Consider the following 23,409-nt stretch of genomic DNA (forward strand, 5'->3'; position numbering starts at 1 on the left):
ATTATGTCATAAAGTCATAAGGTATCAGGAACGATTCCGCAAATCTAGTATTTATTTTATTCTTGATGGTTTTACATAATTAGATTCTGGTTTGATTTTCATATTTATTTATGATTCAGTTCTAACTCTGAGTATTTATATCCTAAAATTTCATTGCAAGCATGAACTAAGTGCCATATGTGATAAATAAATTATTGTTATTCTTTGAGATCTGGATTTAAACACAATAAATATTAGTGGTGTGAGCTTTTAATGTTAAAAAATTTAAGAATTATCTTTAAATATATATTCTCTATATTTATCGCAAATTAATATAAAATCCATTGCAAAAATGCAAATTTAATATATTTAATTTTTAACAAAAACAAATAAAATTCTACACCAGAAATAATTCAATAAAACGCCGAGCAACAGCGAAACGAAAAACCAAGATTTACTCCCCACTCATATCTCCGCCACCGTCCCACGCCGGAACTCCCCAGGGCACGTCGCCGCCGCCGGCGATATCTGTGGCACCAAGCATTCAACTCTTTATCTCCTTTCTCTAGATTTTGGTTGTTTGGATTGCATTTGATCACGCAAAAAGGAATAACAAAGACGACGTAGACACGGCGTCTTAGGACCTCTTAGGGTTTAGACTTGATGGCTGGTAGTCGTAAAAAGGGAGGGAAGAAAGCAAAAGTTAAGGACTTACGTTTAGGCGATCTTGTTCTTGCCAAAATCAAGGGTTTCCCTGCTTGGCCTGCGAAGGTCTTCCTTTTTTATCCTCAATTCCTTAATTTTACATTTTGATGATTTTATTTTTATTTCTTACATGCTTATTCGAACTTATGAAATTTGAGTAATTCCATGATGAGTTTTGTGTGCGTGTTTAAGTTTTGCATGATGTTGGAATTCATTTTATGCCTACATTGCCTTACTTTGTAATATATTGTTGGTTTTTATACTCATCTATTTCTTTGGTAAATATTGTTTTACTTTATGGAAGACCAAACTTTGGGATATAATATTGACGCAGACTTATGTTAGCCGATTATAAATCTTTCAGTGTTTCAGGTTTGGGACTTAGCCTATTTCTGAATTGGGTTACTTAATGAAACTATGCAAGTTCTTTATTTTGGGACTGGAAAAAGTAGAACAAATATGTTTTATTGGGTTGTGTGCTAGATTGATTTGAACATAGGAAGTGAATCAGAAATTTATTGAGGGATTTTGATTTATGTTTTAGTTTTTGATATTTTATTAAGTAGGATCGGTTTTGAGGTAGATTCTGTGGGTTATGAATTTCAGATCAGCCGGCCTGAAGATTGGGAGCAAGAACCTGACCCTAAGAAATATTTTGTCCAGTTCTTTGGAACACAAGAAATGTAAGTTTTGCACAATCAATTTGTAAATGTTTAATGAATCAGTAGATCTCGTCTCTCCATTTGTGGCTTTGATTTAGCTTATATGGTTGAAGGTGTTACTTTTCTTTTGTATTATGTTCTTTTGCGTCGTTTTTGATCCTATTGATGGAGGTGTAATTAGATTTAAGGTGATTCGACTTTGGCTTTGGATGAGGATTTAAGAGTTTAAGGTGTTTGTTATAATGGTGTATATCACCATAGGAGATTTTTCCGTGTTGTCTTTTGTATTGGGTATTATTATTAATAAATTATGACGTACTCTTTTCTTCCTTCCAATGTTCGTTAACATACTTCTAAGTATGTGAACGAATACGAAGGGAGTTTTTAATGAGATCTCCAACTTCTATCCAAAAAAAAATAAATCCTAGAAATATTAATTTGTTGCATCCTGAATGATGTGTTACATATGACTATCCAAGCAGACAAACTTTGTAGTGTTTACATTGACAATTGAAGTCGTTTGTTTCTTGTCTGTGCTTACTAGAGGATGCAATGAGATTAACATTGCTTATTCTATCTATTATGGTTTCTGTATATTTTTTTTTCTGTCCATGTAGATCTTCTGATTGAGATTATAGGATGTTTGTTCTAATATGAAGGGCTCAGTGCTTGGTATCCGTTTGTTTCTGTACTGACATCTCTGTCATTTAGTTTTAGATTAGTTGTATAAACTCCCCATTCTAATGTTTGGGAAATATTATGGGCAGATATGATAAGTCATGCTGATTATCTTAGAAATTTATATCATATGGCTCCTCTGTGTGGTAGTTTGAGAATGGTTGAGATGTCCTCTACCTAACTAAGATTTTCATTTTAGGATGCAAAAAATTAAACGTTGATTTTGTTCAAGTTCTTGAAATATTATGGGCAGGTTCTTTTGGCATTGTGGAAAATGTCTTTTCTAATTTTTGTGCTGGTTGTTAGTTAAGCTGCTTATGTTATTTGACAAGGCTTTTTTGGATGTTGTAGTTAGAAATGGGTCAGTTAGGATTGGAGGTCTCTTTTGTTGAAAACCAGAATCCTCTCTTACCGTGTTTTATTACTTATGTATTTGGGATTTTCATACTGCATTTGGGATGTAGAACGGAGTAATGCTGTTCATTTCCAGACAAGAGATGCATGCATGTGTCATTATTTTCCTTTACACTACTCTTTTCACTTATGTTCTATTTGCTCACTAATTACACCCACAAACCTACCCGCATGTTCTATTGTTTTGTAGAGCTTTTGTGCCCCCTGCAGATATTCAGGCATTTACTAGTGAGACAAAGATTAAATTGTCTACCAAGTGTCAAATTAAAACGAAGTACTTTGTCCAAGCTGTGAAGGAAATCTGTGTGGAATATGATGAATTACATGAAGAGAAGAGCAGAGGCTTGAGAGATGAAGCTGATGGATCAAAACCTGGCTGTGAGGCTTCATCTGGTGATGGAGTCAACGTTGATGGTGCGGAGGCCAACTTAAAGAATGGAACAGCTGCTGTTGCACCTGTTGAAGATGCCAGCAGTGAGGGAAAAACTGATCTTGCTTCTAATACGAGGTGCCATTCACGCATAGATGAGAATAATAGTGAAGATAAAAAGCCATCAGTTTTGAGTGATGTGTATTATGGCTCATGCCCAGTTATGTCTTCTGAGGGGAAACATAAAATATCTTATGGTGAACAACCTAAAATGGAGGTATTATCTCCATCATCTTTAGATAAACCTTCTCATATAAAGGTGGAATTTTCTGATGATAAACTTGCTACTGTCAATAGTACTAAGAGAACATTGAGAGAAGATCAGAAATCAAAGAATATGGCTCCTGGGCCAAAGAAAAGAACTGGGAAAGGAGAGAAAAGCAGCAGCTCAGATGTAAAATCATTGAGGGATGATACATCTGAAGGTTGTCTTGATCTGTCTGAGTCTGAGGAGCGATTGAAAGATGGGCGAAAAGTCAAAGTCTCAGGCAGTCGTGCACGAAAATCCTCACAATATACTCTCAAAGCAGATTCTAATTACACTGGTGGTAAGAAGGGAAAGGAATTGCTGAAAACCAAAAGCAACTTCAAGGCCACTGATGATGTACAGGGCACAGTGGCCAATTCTAAACCTGAGACTGCTGGTAAAAAAAGGTGTGAACCTGGACTTGGAAAGCCTAAATTAGGAACAGATGAAACTTTACATCCTGCCAAAAAGTCAAAGTTTGTAGATATGAAAATTGATGCCTCCAAGGGATCTCTTGGCAAAAACAAGAAGAGTAGTTCTTCAATTTCTAACAATGTCAGGGACAAAGAAGTTAAAAAATCAAAGTTGAAAAAATCTATATCTCATGTTGTAGCACCGAGAGCCCCAACGAAAGCTAGTTCTGATGTTTCTGATGATGAAGCTGTGGTGCCCTTATCAAATTGTCCTCAGCAGGCTTTGGAGGCTATGTCTGATTCTGCCTCTCTTAATTCTGATGTTAAAATTGGAATAAACCCTGTTGAACTGAAGAGTGGTACACCAAGTTCCAATGTGAAAAGTTCAGCTACCCGATTGCCAAAAAGGCGGAGAGCTGTTTGTCTTTTTGTTGATGATGAAGAAGAAGATTCTGAGACTCCAGTTCATGGAGGGCTTGCCCACAATGTTAAGGTAACTTTTGTCGGCTCTGATGCTTTACAGAGCATTGATGTAACTCACGCAACTTCTGTCGATGCTGAAGGTAGTGCTGGAAATTCCACACATTATGAGAATAGTGGTCTTGTGGAGGCTTCTTCACAATTATCAAATGATTTTGTGCAACCTCTTCAACCAAAGACTTCCGAAAGGACTTCTATGCATGCCTCCATCACTCCTGAAAGATCAAAAGCAGAGGAGTTTTGTTTCAAGGTGGCTAAACCTGTCTTGATTTCCCCAAGGAAGTCCCCTCATCTAGTGTCTGCCACCAAACAAGTTGAACAAAACAGAACTACTAAAGCTACTGTTAAGGTATCCGGTAACACAACACAGAAAAAGGCTCTATCTGGCTCTGTTAAGGGGCCGGGAGTGGTTTCTGATGCTTTGAAGTCTTCTGAGGATCAGTTTTTGAGTCAAAGGTATATACCACTTTTTTTCTATAGAAAGAATGAAAAGTGAAATCTATTCTGAAAGCAATTTCTGGTGTAAATGATGCTGCTTTTGTTACTGAAACTTTAGGGGAGTATGGCTCTGCATTACCCTTCTTGTTATTGTTATTATTATTATATTTAGTTAATCTTTTTTAGTGTATTTATTAGTTTTTCATTGTATAATGTAGACTAATCTTTTCTTACGTAGATTGGATGTCTTTGGAAAAGATAGGAGCAATTCACTGACTGATGCCAAGACTCCAGATTCTACGATGTCTATGAAGCATCTTATTGCAGCTGCCCAGGCAAAAAGAAGACAAGCGCACTCTCAACAATGTTCTCTTGGAAATCCCAGTTCTGTTTTTGTATCGATGTCTGATGTTCAGGGGGCAATCCCCAGCCCTGCAGTTCAGCCTTTTCCATCTGCAATCGACAATGTAATTCAGGATGATGTGCAGAGATTTGCTCACCAGACAAATCTATTTTCTCCATCAACTCTTGGTCACCAGTCAGTGTCTCATGATCACCAAGATGCTGAAGAGACTGAAGAGAGAAGAGCTAGTTCAGGACACATTGCTATAGGAAACTCTCTTAGTGGTGGCACTGAGGCAGCTGTTGCACGGGATGCTTTTGAAGGAATGATAGAGACTTTATCGAGGACTAAAGAAAGTATAGGACGTGCAACCCGCCTTGCCATTGATTGTGCAAAGTATGGCATAGCAAATGAAGTAAGTTGAATAATATGCTTTATTTATTTTTGATGTGGGTTTAACAATGTAAAGATGATCTTGTTAGACACCAAATTTATATGTTATGATTATTTTGAACAAAATGATAATTATTGATGTGATGTTCATGATTGAAGACAACTTTTTTTGGGAGGAGTTTAAAATACAATATGCGCTGCACAGGTTGTTGAACTTCTCATCAGGAAGCTAGAATGTGAGCCCAGTTTTCATCGTAAGGTTGACCTGTTCTTTCTTGTTGACTCAATCACCCAATGTTCACATAATCAGAAAGGTTGGTTTGCTATCTCTATTAGGAATGTTTTAAGTTACTCTCTAATACTGAATTTATTTGATACAGGAAATTAAGAAAAGAACCTTTAGTTTATCTTTTACTTGCGGGTCTGACATCGATTTTCTTTTTATTTGTTTTGTATTCGTACTAGGTTTCCTCCACTAGACTGTTTCTTGATTCCATGTTTATTTCAAGCACACTGTTTTTTAGTTGCTCTTTAAATTGTGTGTACAAATGCTGAATTAGTCAAATGTGATCAATTAATGCTGCAATTTATGTAAATAGTTGTGGTTAATGTTTATTTAGGAATCGCTGGTGCTTCTTATATCCCTACAGTTCAATCAGCATTGCCCCGTCTCCTTGGTGCAGCTGCTCCACCAGGAGCAAGTGCTCGTGAAAATCGTCGCCAATGTCTCAAGGTATATTTTTGCACTTTAGTTGTAAGAAACTATTCTTCTGTTTCTTCCTCCCCCCCATCTGGAGGATACAGGGATCTATTGTCTGTACCAGGTTTTAAGGTTGTGGCTTGAGAGGAAAATTTTGCCTGAATCTATTCTGCGAGGCTATATGGACAACATTGGAGTTTCGAATGATGATACAATTTCAGGATTTTCCCTAAGGCGCCCGTCTCGAGCTGAGCGTTCTATAGATGATCCTATAAGAGAAATGGAAGGCATGCTCGTTGATGAGTATGGCAGGTCGAAAATTTCTTTCAACCATCTAAACCAAATTATTATAATGATAAATAAATATCTTCTATATTATGATTTAGGTTTGATATTTTATTCAGTTAGGTTACAAATACATCTGAAACCAAACTATGACCAAATTACTACATTGTTTAATTTTTAGACTAAACTATAGCTTTTTGCTTTCTAAATGAAAACTAGCCGTACAAAGTCAGTCAGTTAAATCTGATTTTAAGCTTGATAAAAAAATTCACTCCATTTCTTCAACTTGGCATTGATCTGTAATTTTATTACTATAAACAGCGACATTTTTTGGGTTATCTTGCATGATAACTTTCTCAAGTAACTATTATGAAAACTTCTCAGCTTTTGCTGTAGCATTTGTGCCCCAATTTAGTTTCCTAGGATTTGTCACTCGAGAGGATCATCAATTTTCTGACATCAATTTTGTTGCTTTTTGAGACCAGTAATGCTACATTTCAGCTCCCTGGATTTCTGACTTCTAATGTATTTGAAGATGAAGACGATCTTTCAAGCAGTCCTTGCAGAGAAGCTGCTGATGGATCACCACAGGAAGGAGCTCCTGCTTTAGGAGAGCTAGAAACATGTGCAGTTACCCTAGGTGACAGGCCTCATCACATCTTAGAAGACGTAGATGGCGAACTTGAAATGGAAGATGTTTCTGGGCATATGAAGAATGATCAACCATCCACAAATGATGGTCTTGAAATGGACTGGCAGCAGCATGGGATTACGAAACTGGCTTCAAATAGCTCTAATGAATTCCCTCCTCTACCAGAGGGTTCCCCTCCACCCCCACCTCCTTTACTGCCTTCCCCACCCCCACTTCCAACATCTCCATTACAACTTCCACCTCCACCTCCACAACTACCTGCTCCCGTGCCTCCTTCGAGCCCTCCTCCACCCTTCATACCTCAACCATCTGTGCCGACTCAAACGTCACTGCTATCGCAGCCTATGCTATCACCCCAATCATCAATACAGTCTTCACCACAGTTAGCATATCAAACACCTGTACCTAGCGAATTCCAGGGCACACCAAATGTATAATCCTTAGACATTTTCTTTGCTTGTTACTCAGTATTCTGGTGATATATTTTTTATTAAACCTATGCTTTTGATGAACAGGGTAATCAGATAGTTCAAATGGCCGGAAATACTCCTCATGGCGGCCATATTGATGCTGCCATGAAAAGTGAACTGTTTCCACAGCAATCACCGTGCTTTGTAACAGGTTTGTGCAATTCTAGAGAACCTTCTGGATACATTTCTTCAAGGCAATCGGAAGTTGGACATAATGAAATGTACTTAAATGTTCAATGCTCTCAACCAAGTCAACAGCTTCAACCTGGTAATACAGCCTTTGTGCAAAGGCTTTTACCCCCAAATCTGCCACAAACCTCATCTAGCCATTTCTCATTCGCAAAGCCTTCTATGCTACCACATCCTCAGCATTCATATCCTCAATTCTCCCTGCCGCCACAACATGATGGCCGGGGGCCATTTGTTGCTGATGAACAGTGGAGAATGTCCATAGGAGAATACAATACTGATAATCAACCTGGTGGGTGGGTAGCAGGAAGAAATCCATCACATTGTGGTCCAATGTTTGTCTCGGAAGGTATACACATTGTCCTTCAACTAAATTTTTTTTTGATAGGAAATAGGCCTCATTAAAAAACCCCTTCATATCTTACATGTTATAACAGTAACATGAAGGACATAGGAAGGAGGAAAAGAATACATCTGAATTTTATTACTCTGAATCATATCGTACAACCAACTCCAAAAACCTTCAACTAAGTTTTTGGGTCGACTTATTTTAAATTTACTTAAATGAAATTTGTATTCCATTCCTGCTTGCATGAGTAAAAGGTGGATTTTAGGGGCATTAATTTCAGTTTTGATCTAATTCATATTATTGTTATTGTAGGAATTATAGAGATGATTTGTTACCATTCCTATAGAGATATGATTTGTTTTCATTCCTATAGAGATATGATTTGTTACCATTCTTATAGAGATATGATTTTGTAAATAGATTTCTACAATCCTTTATTTTAAGGGATCATATCCTAGGATTATTATTTTTCCTTTCTTAGAGTTTCCTACTTTAGAGAGATATTTTGTATATAAATATATAATCTGTCATATTGAAAGATATAAGAAATTACAGAGAATTACTCTGATTTCTACATGGTATTAGCTTAGGTTACGGTTTCTTTCCAACCTAGACGATGTCCACAACTTCTTCTCCTACTCCGGAGATCACTTCAAATCCAGAAAATTTTTCTGGTTCTGCTGCTCAATCAGAAGGTAATCTGGTCATGAAAGAACCAGAAGGTAAACCTCATGCTACAGTTTTTTTCTCCTCCCAGCCGTCCCCTAATTGGATCCTCGATTCTGGTGCTACGGATCATATGACTGGTAATAAGGATTTGTTTTGCAATTTTTTTCCAAACTTTGGTAAAGCTGTCAAAACGGCTAATGGTTATTTGTGCAAAATAGAAAGACATGGCACTATTATTCTCAATGACCAGATTGTACTTAAAAATGTCCTCTTCGTACCAAATCTGGCTTGCAATCTCGTTTTCGTTAGTAAACTTTCCACCGACTTGCACTGCTCTGCAATTTTTAATGATATTGATTGTACTTTGCAGGCACTAAACTCGAAGAAGATGATTGGTAAGGCCAGCTTGCAGAATGGTCTCTACATTCTTCCTGCCTCTACTAAAACCGAAATTTCGAAATCTTTCACCGCTTTAAAAAAAGTTGATAATGTTATGTTATGGCACTATTGTTTAGGTCATCCTAGTTTTCACTATCTTGCAAAAGTTTTTCCTGCTCTATTCATTCATAAAAAGTCAAATTCTTTTTCTTGCAAAGTTTGTTCTCTTGCCAAACATACTAAATCAACTTATTCTCCTTTTACATATAAGCCTTCTCACCCTTTTGCTTTAATCCACAGTGATATTTGGGGTCCTTCTCGGGTGAAGAATGCTGATAATTGTAAGTGGTTTATCACTTTCATTGATGATCACAGTAGGATAACTTGGACTTTTGCTAAAAGATAAATCTGAAACTGCTGGTGTTTTTACCCAATTTTATAACATGGTTCTCACTCAATTTGGGTCTAAAATTCAGCTCTTTAAATCTGATAATGGCAGTGAATTTTTTGCTAAGTCTTTGGGTGCGTTTTTCAGGGAAAAGGGCATAGTTCAGATTAGTTCTTGTGTTGACATCCCACAACAAAACGGTATTGCCGAAAGAAAAAATAGACACCTCCTTGAAGTTACTCGTTCTCTTCTATTTACTACTAATGTTCCAAAATATTTGTGGGGGGAAGCCTTATTAACTGCCACATATTTAATCAATCGAATGCCTAATAAGGTTTTACAATTTCAAACACCTCAATCTATATTTTTGCAACACTTTCCCCATTTTAAACCTATCTCCTCTATTCTTCTACTTAAAATATTTGGTTGTACTGTTTTTATCCAAAACATTGCTCCTAATAAGTCCAAGTTAAATCATAAATCATTAAAGTGTGTATTGGTTGGGTATTCTTCACTCAAGAAGGGTTATAAATGCTATCATCCTCCTTTTAAAAGATTTTTCACCACTATGGATATCACTTTTTATGAGCAGGATCCCTATTTCATTCAGGCTGAAATTCAGGGGGAGACATGGAGAGATTTTCAGCTATATCAGGTATCTCCACCCACTTTTCATTCTCAACCTTCAGAATTGTCATCATCCTTGTCTTTACCTATAGATTTGTTACCTGTAACTACTCCCATTGATCCATCGGTAGTTCCTATCACTACTTCACCCATACCCACTTTAAATACCCTTCCTGAAAATAAACCTACTCCCATTCAAAATCTTCCACAAACAACACTAATCAAACAACTCCGTTTCTATACAAGGAAAAGAAAACACATTCCTGAGGCTGTTTTGTAATCTGATTCTTGCCGAGAATTGGATTTGGGTCCAGCTGCCGAAATAGAAGAAGAAATCAGTAAGTCTACTTCCACTACTCTAGATGACTTCCCTATTGCTATTAGAAAAGGGGTTAGACAGTGCACCAAGCATCCTATTGAAAAATTTGCTGGTTATAATTCTCTGATGCCTTCTTTTCAAGCATTTACAACAACCTTGGATAAAGAACAGGTTCCCACAAGCATAACTGAAGCTCTAAAGGATTCTAAATGGAGAAGGGCTGTTGAAGAGGAAATTTCTGCACTAGAGAAAAATGCTACTTGGACTGTTACAGACCTTCCTCAAGGAAAAAAGGTTGTTGGCTGTAAATGGATCTTTGTTGTAAAGTATAACTCTAATGGTAGTATCCAACGATACAAAGCGAGACTAGTGGCCAAAGGTTTTACGCAAACATATGGGATAGATTTCACAGAAACTTTTGCACCTGTGGCGAAGCTGAATACTGTTCGAGTACTCTTACGTTTGGCTGTAAATTGCGATTGGCAATTACACCAACTTGATGTAAAAAACGTTTTTCTTAATGGCCAACTAGAAGAAGAAGTCTATATGAAAATACCACCTGGCTTACAGTCTGCTGAAGGTAGCAATAAGGTTTGCAAGCTCAACAAGTCTCTATACGGGTTAAAACAATCACCCAGAGCTTGGTTCGAGAGGTTCACTAAAGTCATCCTAAAAAACAGCTACAAACAGTCCTTCGTCGATCATACTCTTTTCATCAAGGTAACTTCTACAGATAAGAAAGCTATTCTTATTGTGTACGTGGACGACATAATTCTTACCGGAGATGATGAAGAAGAGATTTGCAAGTTGAAGAAGTTGTTAAATAAGGAATTCGAAACCAAGGACTTGGGAAAGCTAAGGTATTTCCTAGGAATGGAGGTGGCAAGGTCAAAAGGACTTGTGATCAACCAAAGAAAATATGTACTTGATTTACTCAAAGAAACTGGTTTTCTTGGTTGTAAGCCGAATGATACACCAATGGAGGCAAGCTTGAAATTCAACAAAGAAGACGGGTCCTTGGTAGACAAAGAGAAATTTCAAAGATTAGTTGGGAAACTAATTTATTTATCCTTGACAAGGCCAGATATAGCATTTCCTGTAAATGTGATAAGTCAACACATGACCAATCCTACTGAAGAGCATATGGCAGCAGCAAATAGAATTCTCAAGTACTTGAAGAAAACTCCAGGACACGGTTTAATGTTTAAGAAGACACAAGACAGAACTGTTAAGATCTTTACAGATTCTAGTTGGGCCGGAGACCTTATTGAAAGGAGATCCACTAGTAGCTACTGCACCTTTGTTTGGGGAAACCTTACAACTTGGAGAAGTAAGAAACAATCTGTCGTTTCAAGAAGTAGTGCTGAAGCTGAATTCAGAGCACTAGCATTGGGAATATGCGAAGGAATTTATCAACTTAAACTACTGAAAGAACTTGTCACTAATCAAGAGGATCACTTTGAAGTTTTGTGTGATAATCAATCTGCTATTCAAATTGCCAAGAACCCAATTCAACATGATCGGACAAAGCATGTTGAGATTGATAGGCATTTTATTGCTGATCAAGTTAACAAAAAGACAGCCACACTTTCATACATTCCTTCAGAAGAACAAGTTGCAGACATTCTTACTAAGGCTTTGCCGAAGCCTGTTTTCAATAAATTCCTATTCAAGATGAGATTATACAATGTATATTCTCCAGCTTGAGGGGGAGTGTAGGAATTATAGAGATGATTTGTTACCATTCCTATAGAGAGATGATTTGTTACCATTCCTATAGAGATATGATTTGTTTCCATTCCTATAGAGATATGATTTGTTACCATTCTTATAGAGATATGATTTTGTAAATAGATTTCTACAATCCCTTATTTTAAGGGATCATATCCTAGGATTATTATTTTTCCTTTCTTAGAGTTTCCTACTTTAGAGAAATATTTTGTATATAAATATATAATCTGTCATATTGAAAAATATAAGAAATTACAGAGAATTACTCTGATTTCTATAGTTATCTGCAAATAAATATGTCCTTTAAGGTGTTGGCAACCAAACTTTCACCGAGTATAGATGTTGCATGTTGTTGTGCATGCTCTCCAGTAGTAAATGAGAAAAATCTAAAAATGTGGGACCACATCAACCATGTAAATATGAAAGGCATGCTTACATAATATCTGAATACTCTGATAGTATGCACTTAATTTCTTGCTTTGAACTGTTGTTACGGCTAAATTCTTTTTATTTCCTTTCCTGTATGCATCTGACTCAAAAGCCTGTGGTGTTTAGAGTGTAACCCTTACAATCTTCCGTTTCTTGTAAGTTTGAGCTATAGTCTCTACCTTTTGATGACACTGTTAATTCTACAACAGGTTACTTTAGACCACCTGTTGGAAGACCATCCTCAAATAATATGGGCTTCCCCCTCAATTCTACCAAAAATTTACCAGCTGGAGCTCCAAATACAGGTATTGCAATTTTTTATTGCAGTCTTGATTTGCTTGTAATTTTCTTCTTTTTCCAGTTAAAAAACCAATCGCATATTAAGCCAGAAAATGACTTCATTGTTGTATCCTTCAGCTCATGGTGTGTTTCCATGTCAACCAGACATGCCTGCCATTAATTGTTGGAGACCAACTTGAGACTGGGAAAGTAGCGTCATTAGGTACTAAATACACTTTATACTTATTTGTCAATTAATATCAACTGGAATTTTTCATCTTCCCCCCCCCCCCAATTTATTATGAATAGAAAATTTTATCTTCGTCATTGATGTGAAAGTGAAAATTAGTGTTGTGAAATTTGTTGATTTTTCTGGTAAACTACTACTTATTATTACCTAATGTTGAGAGTTTGTGCTTCTTTTTTTGCTAGAATAGAGAGTTTGCAGTTTATATTTTTCATTGGCATTTTCTAATGTAAAAATATGAGGAAGTTTACTCTTCCAGGATAACAGGAAAATGCTATGCTCAATATCTTATATCCTCATCCTTTCCAGTTATTAGTTAATTATTGCTTTCTTTGTTAAATTGATGTTTTTTTTGGTTGGCTGCAAGACAAATTACATGGAAGGGGCTCATTTTTTGGACAAAATAATACCACTACATGAATGCAGTGATGACAACTTCTGGGACTCTTGGCCGGATTGTGCATATTATAATTTTTCCTGACAATTGTATCCCAGGAACATCCTACACATTTCTTCCTCGGTTAGTAAGCATAAAGTTAAAAAAATATTTCTTGTTAAAATTTTGAACTCAGATCAACTTATATAAACAGAGTGTTATTTATGGTGTTGATTGCATGTGATGTTACTTTCCCTTTATTTTGGAACCTTGTTCAAATCAATACTTATTGTACAAACAGTTGAGCTGCATGTTTAGTTTCTTGTGACTTGTCATCTGTATGAACCAGAGTTGTAACAAGGGAATTATTGTAGCATGCAGTACGGACCACCCTATGTGTTGGAACTCGGGAAAATGCAATCAAGGATTTGCTATGAGTATTAATTATATTTCCATATGAGAATTCAATTTCCCTGGAGTTTCTTTTTTCTGTTTAAAGCCTTAATCTCTTTGAGTGACACTAATTATCCTCTTATCTTCATTGTTCTCTTTGGTTTTTCCTGGACGATCCGTTCCAGGCTTAGAGGGCTTATTGCAAGTGGACTATTGAATTGTAATGACACTCTCTAAATCCCCTGCCCCTGCCCCTACCCATACCCCGATAAAATCCAATGTAGTATCTTGAGCACTTATCGTGAAGTCTTAGCCATGTTAACTGCAATGTTTTAACATGGATATCCTAATGTAATAACTGGCTAAAGAAACTCAATTATTTTGTATGCTTTAATGGCGATTTGACTCTAATAAAACCTTGAGTGTAAGAATTTACATATGGTGGTCAATTCTACTCCTTTTAGCCTTTGTGACGTATGCTTGATCATCAATGAAGAACTATTACATTTTCTTTTCTTGTTTTCAAGCTCTTTTGTTATTTTTCTATTCGGTATGGTTGTAGATGATTTTTGATAAACTAGCTGGCATGCATTTATCTTGATCCTTTCACTGTTAAAAAAAACGTATCGACTGCACTTGAAAAATAGTTTTTGGTTTCCTGGTTAGTCTATGAACCTTAAAATGGATTGAACTGAACTCATGTCTTAACTTCATTTTGCTAGTAAAAAGAAAAGGGAAATAGGAGAAGCCAGTTATGCAACTGGCTTTCAATTCATACTTGCTAGTTGGTGAAAGAGAATTCAATCTATGATGAGGACATTTCATTTGTTTCAGGTTTTGGCAAATTGTTGGACCTGAAATGTCTATTTATGTTGTTGCAACTTGGATATACACCATTGTTGTCAGGTGCGAAGCAGAGTAACTACTGCAACATGTTGAGGTAAATATTTTACATGGATTGTTGAGCCATGGCAATGCTTGGATTTTTTTTTCTAACTAGTTAGATAGGAATAGTTGTTACAAGGATGTTTTTTGTCAAAGTGTAGGCAGTTAGAAATTACTTGAAATTTTTTGTTAAAACCTCCACGTTTATAAAGGAATCATGTAGGATTCTGTATATTACAAATACATGAGTTTCTTTTTTCCTTTATATCCATTTTCTTTTAGCTTAGTTATCTACTTAAATTCCCAATGTTGAACTGGTATTTTTAATGAGGTAGGTGATGTATATTGTTTCGGAACCCTAGCCATTTGCTCCTAATAATCTGTTTGATCTATCTTAACCTGAAAGTTGTGGCATAAATTACTATTAGGTGTTTAAATGATAGTTGGATTATTTATCCTACCAGTAGTCTGGGGTTTGGGAGAATGAGTGGTCCATTGTTGTGTTATTGTGATCCATCGGAGTTGGTGCACATTTTTCCTGTTATTGTCCACAGCTGTAAGCGCAAAGGTTTATTTCGAGTGTCCAACCTAAATAAATTGCAATGATAGTGGTAAGGCACTTACTCTATTAAATGATACATCTTATTTAAATATTTTCAATTTCTTAATTAATTAAAATAATTTAAAAATTAATTATGTTTACTGTTAATTATTTATTGGTACGAATAAAATTGGATTGTTTTTTTTAATAAAAATTGGTACTTTTATTAAAAAAATATTAGGAATTACAATGAAAGTTTATAATTATAATCTTAATTTAAAAATATAATTAGGACATCTTTCTATTACTTGAGATCGTTGAAGAAAATATTAGAAACTCAATCAAAAACTTGAAATAAAGATAGGTAAAAGTATATTTTATTGTATTGATAAATGAATCATATAAGAAAATTAAACTATTGAAAGAGCATTGAAAAATTGTAAATCAAAATGAGTGATGTGAGGAAACTATTCACGGATGTGAACAACGCATTGAAATTCAATTTGATGGTCAAAATCATGGAAGATCAATATAATATCTTTTTGATCAGTCGAGTCGATGTCAAATTTAACATTGAGAAAAAATATATAATATTTTCTATTTTTGGTTTAAAAGTGTTTTTAAAATCAAGATGGTATCATTAAGTGATACTAAATTGAAAAGATTTTTTTTTTTTTACAATTTGAAAAGATTACTTTAAAAATACACGTAAAAGACATTTTTTTAAAATATTTTTTTTGTAAAAATAAAATGACCAACTGATTATACTTTTGCTTGGTAGAAAGTAGTGGGGGTAACATAGAAACAAATGACTATGAGGTGTGTCAAGGTTGACCATTCATATATTACTCTAGCCATTGGGGTTCCAAGAATTGCTTCAAAATTGAAACATTCAAGTTATAATAGACTTGTTAGTGCAATCTGCAGCAAAACTCAATTCATTCATGTGCTTGTAAGGATTTACATAAGGGGACTTGCTAGCATGAAGGGAACAGAGAACTATAAAATCTAGTACTTATTGTGGAACATTTTCAAAATGCATCCGTCATTGTTTAGGACTTATTAATAATTTGGGTTTGGTTAATTTTGTGTGGGGCTTGATAGGAACTTACTTTCTGGTTCTCAATTTTGTAATGCTGAACTTTGTTTCATGATTTGTATAATTGGTTGCTCGACTTTCTAGACGGTAATAATTTTGAAAACTTAAATTTAATGATGATTTTGAAAAAAAAATATTTGAAAAATCAAAATGATGTTGCGGAAGACGGCTATCAGATAGAGTAAAATCGCAACTGATAATTTGAGAAAATAAAAATGAAGATAAAAGAGACACAAAATTTACATGGAAAACCCCTAAAATTTAGGGTAAAAACCACGGACAACAGTAGAAGAATTTCACTATGAGAAAATAGGAATTACAACCTCTCTCGATCTACCAATGAGAAAATAATGATAATTCTCTCTAGATAAAAAGGAGAAAACAACTCTTAAGAATCTCTCTAAAATCTCTCTAGTATTGGAAGAAAGCTAGAATGCTTTGGGATGGTTTTGAAGCTAAATGAGCTAGGGTATTTATAGTTGAAGCTTAAGGACTAATTTGTAAATACCCTAAATTTTAGTGATTAGAGTTTGTAATTTGCCCATATAAAAAATCAACATTTTCTACACCTAATTTTCGGTGCCTACAATTGTTGACAAAATTTTTTTTTTTCAAACCATGCATTTTCGGTGCATTGATTTTCAACAATCTCCCACTTGAAGATTTGATTGGAACAATCATATATTCACACCATTCTTTCTACCTTGTACCTTCATGTTGCTTACGTTTCTGACAGACCACAGGAGGATCGACACCAGGTAAATTTATCAGCATTGATTGCCTTCGTCATGAAATCTGCTATGTTGTCTTTGGTATGGATCTTCTGCATATCTACCGTTCCTTCTTCCACCTTTTCACGAATGAAATGGTACTGAACTCGTATGTGCTTAGTCCTTGAATGAAATGCTGGATTCATTGCTAGATGCAAGGCGCTTTGACTGTCACAAAACAGAGAGACATACTCTTGATTGTGCCCAAGCTCCTCCAATAGCATCTTCAACCAAATTGCTTCTTTACTGGCTTGTGTAGCTACTACATATTATGCCTCTGTTGTGGACGTAGCCATAACTGACTGCAATTTTGAAACCCAGCTTACAGCTCCACCAACAACTTTGAACACATATCCTGTAGTAGATTTGCTTTTATCCAAATCCCCTACATAGTCAGAATCTACATACCCATTGATTAGTAAGTTTGATCCTCCGTAACATAATGCAACATTTGAGGTCCCTTTGATGTATCTTAGGATCCTCTTTACAATATTCCAATTCTCTTTGCCTGGATTCGCCATGTACCGATTAACCACTCCCACTGCTTGTGCAATGTCTGGTCTTGTGCATATCATAATGAACATTAAACTTCCCACTGTTGATGCATACGGTACTCGAGACATCTCCATCCTCTCTTCTTCACTGCTAGGACTCATACTGGAGGATAATTTGAAGTTAATAGGAAGACGGGTAGAAATTGGCTTACAATCTTGCATGCTAAATCGTGACAAGATTTTCTTCAAGTAATTCTTTTGTGAAAGCCAAATCTTCCTATTACTTCTGTCTCGGTGAATTTGCATCCCTAGAATCTTGTTTGTTGATCCCAAGTCCTTCATTTCAAATTCCCTAGCCAGTTGTGCCTTCAATTCTTCAATATGATCTTTGTTGGGTCCTGCAACCAACATGTCATCCACATACAACAGCAATATAACAAAATCGTTATCACCAGACCTCTTGAAATAAGCACAAGGGTCTGCAATAAGTCTGTTGCATCCAAGGCACATAATAAAGGAATCAAATCTCTTATACCAACACCTCGGTGCCTGCTTTAGACCGTACAGAGATTTGTTCAACTTGCAAACCAAGTTCTTCTTTTCGTCTTCTTCAAAACCTTCACGCTGGAGCATATAAATCTCTTCTTCAAGATTTCCATGAAGAAAAGCTGTTTTAACATCTAGCTGTTCCAGATGTAAATTCAATGTAGCACACATTGCCAAGACTACTCGAACTGTTGTTAGTCGAACCACAGGAGAAAAAATTTCATTGAAATCAATACCTTCTCTCTGAGCATATCCTTTGACCACCAGTCTTGCACGATACCTCTCCACTTGATCGTCACCATTTCGCTTGATTTTGAAAACCCATTTGTTACCAATTGGCTTCCTTCCTTGTGGTAGTGGCACAAGGTCTCATGTATTATTTTTATGAAGGGCTTCGATTTCTTCTTGCATCGCCATCATCCACAGTGAAGCATCTGAGCTGTTTATTGCCTCCTGATATGTTGATGGCTCACCGTCCTCTATTAAAAGACAGTATGCAACATTTCCTTTTATAACATAATCTGAGTGCCAATTAGGACGTCTTCTCACACGATCTGATTGACGAGTTGTTGGAGCTTCAGAACTCTCTGGTTCTTGTTCATCATGTGCTGGTTCTGCTTCAGAAGAATCTCCTTGTTCAAACTCCTTTTCTACATGTATCTGTGTAGTCTCTGACTTTTCAGCGCTGTCATTGTCTTCTTTTCTTTGTAGCTTATCTTCTACAAAGATAACATCCCTACTAATGATCACTTTGCGGGCAGTGGGATCCCACAAACGATACCCCTTTACTCCATCAGCATACCCCAAGAATTTGCATTTTCTGGATTTTGGATTCATCTTTGAAATTTCTTTGGCGTTGTACATCACGTACACAATACTTCCAAATACATGGAGGTTTGAATAATCAACTGGTTTACCAGTCCACATCTCCATTGGTGTCTTCAGCTCTATTGCAGTTGATGGAGCTCGATTCACCAAATAACAGGTGGTATTAACTGCTTCTGCCCAGAATGATTTTTCTAGGCCTGCGTCCCTCAACATTGCTCTTGTTCTTTCTAACAAAGTTCTGTTCATCCGCTCTACCACTCCATTTTGTTGAGGATTGTTCGCCACTGTGAACTGTCTTTTGATGCCTTATTTCCTGCAAAAGTCATCAAATTCTTCGCTTGTGTATTCTCCTCCATTATCTGTTCTGAAACACTTGATCTTATTTCCATAATCAAGTTCCACCCGCGCTTTGAAGTTTTTGAAAGTTGAAAACACGTCTGACTTCTTCTTAATATGGTGCACCCAACATCTCCTGGAGTAGTCATCAATAAATGAGACAAAGTATTTTGCTCCACCTAGGGACGTTACTGGTGCTTGCCATACGTTAGAGTGAACCAATTCTAGAACACTTTTGCCTCTAGAATTTGATGTGTTGAATTTCAACCGGTGCTGCTTACTTGTTATGCAATGCTCACACAAAGGAAGTGATACCTTTGTTAAGCCTGGAAGTAGCTTTTGCTCCACAAGGACTTTCATTCCTTGTTCTGACATGTGTCCAAGTTTCTTATGCCATAGCATTGCAGAATCTGAACTACATGAGGCAACAGAGGCTTCTGCTTCTAGCAATGTCTCTCCCTTCAGCATGTACAAGTTTGCAGCTATCTTTTCACCTTTCAGCACCACAAGCGCTCCACGGAACACCTTCATGATTCCTTTCCGTGTTTCAATCTTGCTAGCATTATTATCCAACAATCCGTAGGATAATAAATTTTTCTTCAGACCTTTCACGTGCCGCACATCTCGAACAACTTTAATTGTTCCATCATACATCTTCAATTTGATGGTTCCCACACCAACGATCTCTAAGGCATGATCATTGCAACTATACACAGATCCTCCTGAGACAGGTTCATAATGATGGAACCATTCTCTTCTTAAGGTCATGTGATATGTCGCTCCCGAATCAATGAGCCATATATCTGCAAATATTTTTCTGCCTTCCACGGTGGTTGACGCTTCACAGCATAGAGCATCTCCATCATCTAAAGTGTTTGCGGTATTGCCTTGTGGATTGGAGTTTTTATTTAGACTCCAACAATCCTTCTTCAAGTGACCCTTATTTCCACAGTGGTAGCACTTTAAATTCTTCTTGCTCCTCGACTTCGATCTATCATGTTTATGACTGCTGCTTTGGCCACGTTCTGTTGATCTCCTTCTCATCGTTGTCAACGCTTCTGCTTGTTGCAGATTTACTTGTCTGTCTTCCTTGTTCTTGCGCCGATTTTCTTCTTGTAGAACAGCAGCTGCAACATCATCGAAGACTAGACTGGTGACATTACTGTTTGTCAAGTTGATGATGAGTTGATCGTACGAATCCGGTAGACTTTGAAGTAGAAGTTCAGCACGTTCTTGTTCTCCTATTTTATAGCTTAAGGATGTAAGCTGAGAAAATAAGGTGTTCAGTGTATTTAAGTGCTCCGTCACTGAAGTAGATTCTGGCATACGGAGAGTGTACAGTTTCCTCTTAAGGAAAATTTTATTGTGCAGCGATGTGGCCTCGTACAATTTGATGAGATGATCCCATATCTCCTTAGCTGTCTTCTTCTCCTCGATGCTTGACAATACTTCATCTGCTAATGCTAGATGAAAGTTTGCCATATCATTCTCGTCTATCTCGTTCCATTTGATGTCATCTGCGAAATCCACCGGCCTTTCATTGATAGCCGCTAGACACCCGTCTTTCCTGGATTTTTCAATTTCCACAATGAGAAATTTCTCCCATTGAATTTTTCAATATCAAATTTCGTTGCCATAGCTTCTTCTACGGATAGCTCCCACTATTTAACTATCGTGAATAGTTCTCTGGAACCTTCAAAGAATGTGTAATAACTTCTTATTTTCTTATGTTGGAGGATCCACCTTTTGGTGGTAACCACAAAGACAATAAGCAGATATTACACACTCTAATCTAGCTCGGATACCAATTGTTGCGGAAGACGGCTATCGGATAGAGCAAAATCGCAACTGATAATTTGAGAAAATAAAAATGAAGATAAAAGAGACACAAAATTTACGTGGAAAACCCCTAAAATTTAGGGTAAAAACCACGGGCAACAGTAGAAGAATTTCACTATGAGAAAATAGGAATTACAACCTCTCTCGATCTACCAAGGAGAAAATAATGATAATTCTCTCTAGATAAAAAGGAGAAAACAACTCTCAAGAAACTCTCTAAAATCTAGTATTGGAAGAAAGCTAGAATGCTTTGGGATGGTTTTGAAGCTAAATGAGCTAGGGTATTTATAGTTGAAGCTTAAGGACTAATTTGTAAATACCCTAAATTTTAGTGATTAGAGTTTGTAATTTGCCCATATAAAAAATCAACATTTTCTACACCTAATTTTCGGTGCCTACAATTGTTGACAAAATATTTTTTTTTCAAACCATGCACTTTCGGTGCATTGATTTTCAACAATGAAACCACATAAATAATTAGGTGACTAAATATATAATTTACTATTGTGTTTTTTTAACATAGTTTACTGTTTGGACAAATGAGATAACAATTAAACTTCAAACAAAACGTCTCGAAAAATATTTGCTCTTTAAATAAACAATGTAGTAGGAAAATTTAAGCAATTTTCTAAATAAAATGGGTAAAATATGATATTGTAAAAAAAGAAACATGGGAATAGAATAAAATTAATTTGTGGTTGATAATTGTCGACTGCTGACATTTTGACACGTGGAAGGGTCTGCAGTTGCCTCTTTGAGTTAGAAATCCAACCCGACCCGACCCGACCCGAATATATGAATTAGAAATTTAACCCGACCCGACCCAAAATAATAAAAAAATATTTTTATTTAATATATGAATAAGTTACCAAAGGATTGATGAGGGTAGTATGGTCAAATTTCAATTCCCTCCAACAAGGGAATTGAATTCCATCCATTTTTTGATGGAATTCACTTTCTCTCATTTGATAGAATTCACTTTCTCTCATTTGATAGAATTAAATTCCATCAGGGATTTCAATTCCCTTGAAAAACTTGAACCAAACATGGGAAAGTGGTGGAATTAGATTCCAATTCCCACCAATTCCAAGGGATTCCATCCAACCAAACACCACCTAATAATTATGCTATTATATTTAAATACAATTATGTTATTATATTGAATATCAAAATACACTAATAATTTTTTTGTTTAATTATCGGTATTTGGTTTATTAATCAATTATTATAAATTAAGTTTTGCATATGCCCATTATCGGAGCAACACCCCAACCAAAACTGTTCAATTTACAAATGTCAAGATTTAAACTCTTGACGTTGTTTGAAGAATTCGGTACCTTATATCATTAGACCAATTTATTATTGTTCGAAGGTTTCATTTTTATATGTAAGATAGAACAGTTTTAAAACTCCTAATCAATGTTTATTCCTTTAAACTTATAATAAACAAAGAATTAATGATTGAAATCTGTAATAGATATCTTATAAAACTAAAAAGGAAAGGAAAGTAAAGTCCCATTCCTAATAAGGGTCATCTTTTGAGGATGTAAGGTGCAATTACCCTAAAACAATATTACTACAGTATTTTGGGGTCCTTTTCAAGATTGATGTTTGAGTTGGCAGTGGCAGCGAGTTACAGACTCGTCTATCTGTTTTATGCTAAGGAATTGGGAACACTTCTTTGAATCATTCACAACACTTGATTAAAGTCCATTTGATTTACAAAGACATCAAAACAAAGATTAACTAGTTATTTGAACACTTTGTAGTTTAATCTACTTGGTTTATATAAGATACAACTTTTAATATTACATCAATCCGCAATGTTCTGACAAACACAGAGGCAAGAGATTGAATGAATTACAAGCCAAAAATCCTCATCTTCCAGCTTGGGAAACACGAACCTGCAAGTTTTAGAAGCTGTAATTAGGAGCAAAGAATGTTGTCATTAACTGCTTTAAACAAGTCATCGTTTCCACATGCCCTCCTTAATAAACAAATACAAATTAACGTGTTTTTATTCTATTTTGCTTTCTTTGTTGTTTGTTCTGACACGAAACACTGGAAGGAATAAAGAAACCTTGAAAAAGAAAAGGAAAAGCGGCATTGAACAAACATCTTTTAAAATCCGAACGATTATATAGTAATATATGTTTAAGATTTTCTTTTATAAGTTCAATTATTTAAATCCGACATATGTAACACTTCCTTTGACTACATATGATTTCGACATTAGAGAAGCATTGAGTTCATGGTTCTCATTAATCGAGCATTAGACTTGGATTAACTTATGTTTAGCATATGGCCAAGACCATGTGCTCCCATATTAAACAAACTCTGAAATTAGTTTAATTTAAATCAGCTCAAAAGTGAAATGAAGTCTTGGGAATCTCTCTCCCAGGTGGCAC

General features: G+C 35.9%; 1 protein-coding gene across 3 annotated transcripts; it reads left to right on the plus strand.

Annotated features, from left to right (window-relative positions):
- Positions 1–423: 423 nt before the first annotated feature.
- On the plus strand, positions 424–14,810 carry LOC120143996 (ENHANCER OF AG-4 protein 2-like). Of its 3 annotated transcripts, none has more exons than XR_005518001.1 (13): positions 424–750; positions 1,291–1,367; positions 2,629–4,464; positions 4,685–5,204; positions 5,388–5,496; positions 5,803–5,915; positions 6,007–6,194; positions 6,653–7,250; positions 7,335–7,827; positions 12,578–12,673; positions 12,786–12,870; positions 13,154–13,414; positions 14,498–14,810. XR_005518001.1 is itself a non-coding variant. In XM_039158182.1 (12 exons), the coding sequence occupies exons 1-11, from the start codon at positions 643–645 to the stop codon at positions 12,845–12,847; spliced, it is 4,200 nt and encodes a 1,399-aa protein (XP_039014113.1). In that variant the 5' UTR covers positions 424–642; the 3' UTR covers positions 12,848–12,870; positions 14,498–14,810. The 3 variants fall into 3 exon arrangements, 1 of the variants encoding a protein (XP_039014113.1); XR_005517999.1 differs by having other exon boundaries at positions 13,262–13,414; XM_039158182.1 differs by lacking the exon at positions 13,154–13,414.
- Positions 14,811–23,409: the final 8,599 nt, after the last annotated feature.

The sequence above is a fragment of the Hibiscus syriacus genome, unplaced genomic scaffold, assembly GCF_006381635.1.
Source record: "Hibiscus syriacus cultivar Baekdansim isolate YM2019G1 unplaced genomic scaffold, ASM638163v2 tig00002260_pilon, whole genome shotgun sequence".
Classification (NCBI taxonomy): domain Eukaryota; kingdom Viridiplantae; phylum Streptophyta; class Magnoliopsida; order Malvales; family Malvaceae; genus Hibiscus; species Hibiscus syriacus.

What these genes read in the sequence shown, in the direction of transcription:
- LOC120143996 (XM_039158182.1), top strand. Translation starts at nt 643, where the DNA reads ATGGCTGGTAGTCGTAAAAAGGGAGGGAAGAAAGCAAAAGTTAAGGAC. An exon ending in ATGTTCACATAATCAGAAAG is followed by an intron (nt 5,497 to 5,802) that starts GTTGGTTTGCTA and finishes ATGTTTATTTAG; the next exon opens with GAATCGCTGGTGCTTCTTAT. An exon ending in CTCGTTGATGAGTATGGCAG is followed by an intron (nt 6,195 to 6,652) that starts GTCGAAAATTTC and finishes TTTTGAGACCAG; the next exon opens with TAATGCTACATTTCAGCTCC.